The following is a 7,346-nucleotide window of genomic DNA, read 5'->3' as shown; positions in this document are numbered from 1 at the left end:
ATTCACGGAACTAAGTTGAAAAAGTAGTTTCTTTTTTTTGCTTCTTTGATTTTTTTCTGTTCTTGAATTTTTGACCTTTTTTTAAGTGTGTTATTCAAATCATTACTTTTTTTAGATCCAGTTTTGATTACCCATTATTTCTGATCTGTTTTAGATACGTCTGGTTCGGTGTCAGTAGGAGTTTTAACATTTCTGATTTTCCTGCCTTATTGATTTTTACTCCATGAATCGCTTTTTTCTGAATACGTTTTGCTTTTAAAATACCACTGATATTACCATAAATTATAAATTTTGTTCAGTAAGAATTTTGCAGCTTGTGAATCGAGTGAACAGTGAAGCGGTCGATGCTGTATTTATTGTTGGTGATGTCGTGGATGCTCCAAGAGATTCAATGGAATATCGTGTGAAACCGCTGCAGTAAGAATATATATAAATTATGTTGTAGAATATCAGAAATTGATGTAAAATTTTCTTGATATCCTTGGCTATAGAAAAGTTTTCATAAGTTTCGAATTCAGTTCTCATTTATCTTTCTCTATTATACAGGAATTAAGAGCTTATTTAATAGATTATTTTATCAGCTACTTGTAATTGCTCATATCCTTCCACTCGGTCATTTCTATAGAATTAACAGCACTGTAAGTGACTGTGGAATTATTTGGTAGGTTTCTCCGTGAGCCTATTGAGAAGGCCGATATCCGTTCAACATGGGAACTTAGTATTAAACTTACCGTGCTTTCCCACTATCGTACTCGCATGTAGAGAGCTGTTTATCCTGAGTGGCAGCGGTTGCATTCATGGATAATAATTTCAAATAGTTTAATTAATAATTTTAAGAAGACGGCTTATAGCGAGCCTTTTTTTTGTTACAGTACATTAAGACTCATTTGATAAACTTCTTCAGAAAACAACGGACACTTGGGAGATATTTCTGATCACAAAACTTTTCAATCACTTCTTTGTGAAACTAAAACTTTTCAAGGTTATTGAAACCGAAAACGTTTTACGTAAGTGGAAATCATGAATATTATTATGGTAATGCTTCGGAGTGGTTTGATTTATTTCAACAGTATGGATTTGAAGTCTTGAATAATAGGTTTGCTTCTGAAGTTTTTTAACAATTCGGTTCGAGATACGGGAAGATTTTAGTAACGCCATGTTTGCATTAATGAGCGATTTTTCGAAAAATTGTGGAAACGTGGAACATGATCTTGTCCGATTTTCCAGTAATCTTGCGTTTCAAATGCAAGCTTTAAACTTGGATGTGGAAACGCTAAATTTTTATCTCATAGTCTGTTAATACGCATAAGTTGAAGCATACCTAAATTTTATTGTTTCAGGCATGTGATTTTTCGTGGTATCTGTGTGGCTGGTGTGAGTGATTATTCGAGTGGACTAAGCGGGTAAGTTGACCTGGATTTTCTCTCGCTTTCGAAATCATTATGTCGTTATTTGTCGAACATATGTACTAGTTTCCTTGAAGGAGCATACCATACCGGCCACCAAATTAGTCTTCAAACCTCTTCACTAGATTGCTTAGTTAAGAGATTTCGATTAAAATAAATTTCAAATCAAAATGAATTCAGTATCTTTTTACAGATTGCCTGGTCATATGTTTCATCCGGTAGAAGCACTGAAAGGTTGTCCTCAGAATAGCACAACCATTATGCTTTCACATAATCCAGCTTCGGCCAAAGAAATTGCTTTTAATGATGCGCATCTGCGTGTTGACCTCATTCTATCAGGTCAGTTGAGACAGATATTTGCATTTTTTCAGTCCACCTAAAAATGATCGGGAGTATTTTGCTAAACAAGAATGCATTGGATATGCTAGCATCAGCATATCCAATGCATTCTTGTTATAGTTTGCTAGTTGCAACTAAAAAACTACAGGTTAGTTTCAAATGCCATTGAAATTGTGTGCCTATGTTATTTCATTTTTAACATATGTAAAAATTTTTTAGGGCATACGCATGCAGGACAGTTCTATACGATTGCGCCGATTGCTTACTTGATAATGTCCTATTATTATGGATTATATCAGATATCACCAAAAACGCAACTGTTTGTTACAGCTGGTACATTTTATCAGGGAGCACCAATGAAAATGGTTTGGACATCCGAAATTTGGATCATTGAACTTCATGCTGTTTCTTAAAGTCTATGTTTTAAATCCTCTAGGGTAATTAAACCCTTAAATTTCAAGCTTCCACTGATGTAATAAGGAGGCATCACCTTTCGCATGCAGGTATTTTAGAGTTTTTATATCGTTTTAAAGTCCGTGCATCATGGGAAAACTAATCAATCCCTTTGATTAAATTTCCTAATTCCAGTTTCTTATCATGTCCCTCATCGCAAGTATGGGTACATGGAAAGAGGAAATTTTGGATTTTGAAATTTTAATGAACAAATGATTGCAACCAATTTCTTTGTATTATTGCTAAACTTATTTTCTGAGACAAACTATGCGCGTTTATTTTTTCTTATTGCTTATTTATTAATATTTCTACTTGTTAATTGCTTCCTAAACCGTTTGAAATTTACTTTCGAACCATTAACAGCCTAAGAAATGAGTAAATGAAACGAATTAATTTACTGGTTGGCATCAATCGTTAGCAAGAGATTCATAAAGGACTTTTTTTGGCATTCAGTTGTTTAAAAATTGGAATGAAATATATGATGGTAAAATGATTGGATATTATACATTTTTACATTTTGCATATTTCATATCGAGTTGACTGCGACATTTCCCGTCCAGTTCTTGTGATAACGCGTGGCGTTATTTTTGCTTACCGGTATTGTAATGAAAATATGGTTTTTTTTACCATCTGAGATTAAGCTCTACCTTCAGTCAATTACTTCAACTAATTAATTACAAGAGTTTTATATGTTTTTTCACACTTTTCTGGTTTTCAGGGTTTGACATAGTTTTACTTTTTGTATATTTCTTATTTTACATATATATATATATATACTATATACATATATATATATATATATATATATATATATATTCTTTGTTTTATTTCATTTTCCTCTTACATTTTTTACTTTCATATCCCTTACCAGTTTACAATTTTTCCCATATTTTTTATACATATGCCTGTATTATATGAATTTCTATTGTCTCCACTTAACAATCAATTTTTACCTCATTCTGTCAGTGAGCAATTTTGTTTAACTTTTATAAGAATAAATAATTTAAGGAAAAAGATAGTGAATTTCAGTGGTCAATTATTTTATGCCTATGAATTGCAGAATTTTCCTCTCTTTTGGACTTCACTGTGGCATCGAATTTTTCAGGTTGCTTTGTAGGAGGGGAAAAATCTACAAATTATTGTTGAAAATATTTATATTCTAATTTCAGGAGAAATCTATAAAATTCGTCACAAGAAAAGCCTTAAGTCTTAGATGTCGTTTTTACCGACATGTGAAAAGCAGAAAAATATTGCTAATTCACAAAGTATTACATGGCCCAATGGTACCTTTTTGCGTTTTTTCCGATGCTCCGTAGATTTTCAGTATTTCTTTTTTTTTTCCTTCCTAGACTTTTAGCATTTTGATTTCCGAAATAAATTCGCATTTTTAGATGACTCCAAGTTTGGAAAAGTGATGCTGGAGAAAATGGGATGGAAACCAGGTCATGGATTAGGCAAGTATGAACAAGGAATTACTGAGAATTTACAAGTAAAAGCAAACGTTTCCACGAAAGGTTTTTTTTTCCATTACAAACCATGTCGAAATATCTTTCAATATGGCGAAATGAGGATTTCTAAAATTGAAAAAAAGAAAATGTGTAAATTTCTCATTGCTAAGAGAGGCCTTATTTGTCATATTTGGATCGGTAAAGTATGTTGCTCGAACGCCTGTAATTGGCTTTGAATCTTGTAGTTTTTCTTCTGAAGACCCATTAAAGTAGAAATTACGACTGACCAAATGATACCGGCTTTATTTACAAATTTCAAAAGCACTATGAAAATAACTCAGATGTGCTTTGTATCGAAGCAGTTTTCAATCACAAAATTTGGCAACACTTCTATTAAAAATTTTACTATCGCAGTAGTGACTCAAAAATATATCGTAACCCGTCTGGAAACAAGAGCTGAAGGGGGGGGGGGGTTGGGACGTATAATCCTTGGTAGATTAGCAAACATTATTTATCATTAGTTCAGTGCAGGTAATTTAGGCATCCGAAAAATAAATAAATCACTTTGGTGCTTTGAAAGGTTTTCTTCACGTTGCAGCTTTTGTATTTAAAATTTTAATCACCTGAGTTTAATTAGAATCTCTTGATTTCAGGTTTAGGATGTACTGAAAGAAACGACGAAGTTTGGATAGCTCATCATGACAGTTTTGCTGCGATTTTAGCTGATTTAAATAAGAAGAAAGAAAAATCAGAAACCAAATCGGTTAAAAAAAGTTTGCACAAAGTGAAGTCAAAAATAATTTTGAATGAGTATGTTTCGATCATCTTTATAGTGGCTATCTTAAAATTATTTGTAATATAGCAAAATTAGACTTAGGTAAGATTTTCGAATAAGTGCTTCAAAATGGTTTCTCTTTATATCGTAAAGATGGTTAAGGAATTTAGTACGGAGCAACCGCCAACGAAGATAATTCCCGTTTATAATAATTAAGCAACCAAAGTGTTAACAAAAGACTTGAATGGTAGAATTTCACAGCACAAATGAACCTGAAACGTTGGGTATATTACTTTTGGCCAAGTAAATTTTGACCGTTTTGAAATAAGTTGATTAAATTTTTGGCTAAATTAACAGTTTAACAACATATAATGAGTTGTTCCATATCATTGTTAACAATTTAGTATTTCAGGCATAGAAAAGATAGATATGTCCCGAATTTGTCAATGATGTCAGAAAAAGATAAATGTGCTATTTTTGGCAAGAGATCAGTTCGAAGAGCCGTTGTAAAAATATTGACGAAAATATACAGAAAGATGAAGTTGGTTTTTTATTCTTTGTTATAGTCTAGGAATTTTATTTTCAAGTACTACTTTTAAGTACGTGCTAGCTAATTTATCTTCTTGAAAAATGGTAATTAACAACATCACCTTTTTCGAGTCTGTCATGAGGACCTAACTTGTTGGGATCGATATTTTGTTACAAACATTTTAGGCTAAATCAGAATCATCGTCATCTGCGAACATAATTGTTAACAAGACTTCGATTAATGATTATTTTGCCGAGAAAATGCTGAAATTGAAGGAAAGGCGAAATGTTTGATATGCCTAGTAAATTTCCATTTTAAATTTCGTTGTTGTTTGTCTTTCCTTTTATTTTTAACACGTCCTCAAAACATTTAAAACGATCTCGACCTCAAGCTATATTTTTGATATTTCAATTTTAAATAATGAAGTGAAGTTCTGCAATACTTAACCGATGGAATTAACTACTGACTGTGTATAAAGGTAAAGACTGTAAGAGTATGTGATAAAAGATGATGTTAAAATGTCAAGTTGCGTTTTTTTTTTTACTGCATCCTGTGATATATTTATTTTCCAGATCAAATGAGAGTTTTTTTGAACTTATGGTAACAGGTAAGACAAGGAAAAAGATCGAAAGAATTTTGTTCATTTATATGCAAGGGAGTACACTGTGTGAAAACAGGTAGTTTCACTCGAAACATGACTAAGTAGCAGTCCATTTCAAACTGAGGAAATACTTGGAGATTAATGTATTGAGATTTTGCTGTTTTCTTTAATGATAAGCATTCAATAAATTCTTTTATTGCAACAAATATCTCTACACTAGCATTGTTATTCCAATAAAACATTCCGGAAGAAATGTTGACTAAAAGGGAATTTTATGGAACTTATATTTGGCATAGACTCTCAGGTTAGATTGACATATATCGTCATGTTTCAAGTTCCATTTAATTTTCTCTTAAATTTCATCATCCTCATGTTGATAAATCTCGGTAACTTTCATTGAAAATGATACGTTTAGTTGTTATTATTTGAATTTTAAATAATTACTAGGGTAGGATTGTCCAAAAGTCTATGAATGCATTTCGTATATTTATGATGCTAGATTCATTCACAAGAAATTGATTGAGCATCAAATTAACATTATGAAAAAATATGTGATGCATATTGTTAATGGTTCAGTTTAGCATTTAAAAATTGAATTTCATTAATTTTATGGTGAGAAAAAAACAAAAGCAAAAATTGCATCTTTGAGAACAAAGATCGTGGATGATTTATAATTAAACTAACTATAATGATAGGAAGAAACCACAATCCTTATGGTTACATTTACAAGGCAAAAGTATTACAACAATGGGTTGACAGCTTTCTTATTGTCCTGATTGAAAAATTGGTCCTCGTTGACATCCTCTGATGACAATTAATCATTACTTGAAAGGTAATATCAAAGTTGTTGCCGAAATAGCGAAAGATGATGAATTGATTTTGTGCTGTATTATAATGATTGGTATACTTTCAAATGAAATTGTAAAGGAATGAAATTTTATTCGTTTGAAATTTTTGAAAAGAAAAAAATTTGAAGAAAAATTTCAAATTGCAAAGGAATCAAAAATTTCAATTTCATTGTTGTAAATGAAATTCCTTTCAAACTTTTAAAATTTTTTGAAAATTTTTGAAAAAATGAATACGAACAAAATTATTTTTGAATACAAAATAAAAGTAAAATGAATATTTAGAATTTCGAAGAAAAAAAAAGAAACCATAAAACAAATTTTTTATAAATTTTTTGCACAAATTTTTTATTTAAAATGGAGTTGTTTGTTTATTTTTCTTTTCCAAAAAAAAAAAGGTTTCATTAAAATTTTCGCTTTTTTTTCCCGCCGAAGATGTTAACGATAATGATAGTTGATTTTGTTGAGAAATTAAAACCAACTGATAACTTGATAAAATTATCACTGCAACGACAAACAACATCATCATATATTCCCCAAAATTGAATGATAATTCAAATTTTGGGTCTTTTTTTTCTCTGCACACTTTAAATGCAATTATTATTAATTCACAATAGTAAATTGGATGTATTATCATTAGAATTTAAAAAGGAAAAAAAGAAATTTTATGGAATTAAAATTTTTCGTAAAATTTGAATGAGGAAATTGAGGACAATAAAAAGTTGAAATTATGTAGTGTCACTAAATGAACTCTATGGCAGACAATTTATAATATGTATATGAAATTTATGAGATTTTAAATTGAATCCCAATTTTGCATTAATTTTTATATTCATTATTCAGATTTAACCAATTGTAACGACTATATTAATAATGTAAAAATAATTACATAAAAATAATTGGAAATGAAATTAAAAAGAAATAAATTGAAAATAAAGTTAAATAAAGTG

The 7,346-nt window shown here is 30.4% G+C and overlaps 2 protein-coding genes across 2 annotated transcripts in view; both read left to right on the top strand.

Annotated features, from left to right (window-relative positions):
- Positions 1–2,158, top strand: part of LOAG_18822 (hypothetical protein) — a gene marked incomplete at both ends in the record, with an annotated part of 4,798 nt that extends 2,640 nt beyond the window's left edge. The window contains 5 exons of the mRNA XM_020451485.1: positions 314–417; positions 983–1,096; positions 1,341–1,403; positions 1,600–1,745; positions 1,965–2,158. Of these exons, the coding sequence (XP_020304725.1) occupies positions 314–417; positions 983–1,096; positions 1,341–1,403; positions 1,600–1,745; positions 1,965–2,158 (621 nt within the window). The remainder of the gene's footprint in view (positions 1–313; positions 418–982; positions 1,097–1,340; positions 1,404–1,599; positions 1,746–1,964) is intronic.
- Positions 2,159–3,361: 1,203 nt separating this feature from the next.
- Positions 3,362–5,342, top strand: LOAG_11082 (hypothetical protein). Its single transcript, XM_020448290.1, has 5 exons — positions 3,362–3,481; positions 3,590–3,712; positions 4,300–4,456; positions 4,834–4,962; positions 5,136–5,342. The coding sequence occupies exons 1-5, from the start codon at positions 3,412–3,414 to the stop codon at positions 5,167–5,169; spliced, it is 513 nt and encodes a 170-aa protein (XP_020301553.1). The 5' UTR covers positions 3,362–3,411; the 3' UTR covers positions 5,170–5,342.
- The last annotated feature ends 2,004 nt before the right edge of the window (positions 5,343–7,346 follow it).

Source organism: Loa loa (assembly GCF_000183805.2).
Source record: "Loa loa unplaced genomic scaffold supercont3.557, whole genome shotgun sequence".
NCBI lineage: Eukaryota > Metazoa > Nematoda > Chromadorea > Rhabditida > Onchocercidae > Loa > Loa loa.
Note: the sequence above shows the minus strand (reverse complement) of the source record. Positions and strands in the feature narration are given on the sequence as shown.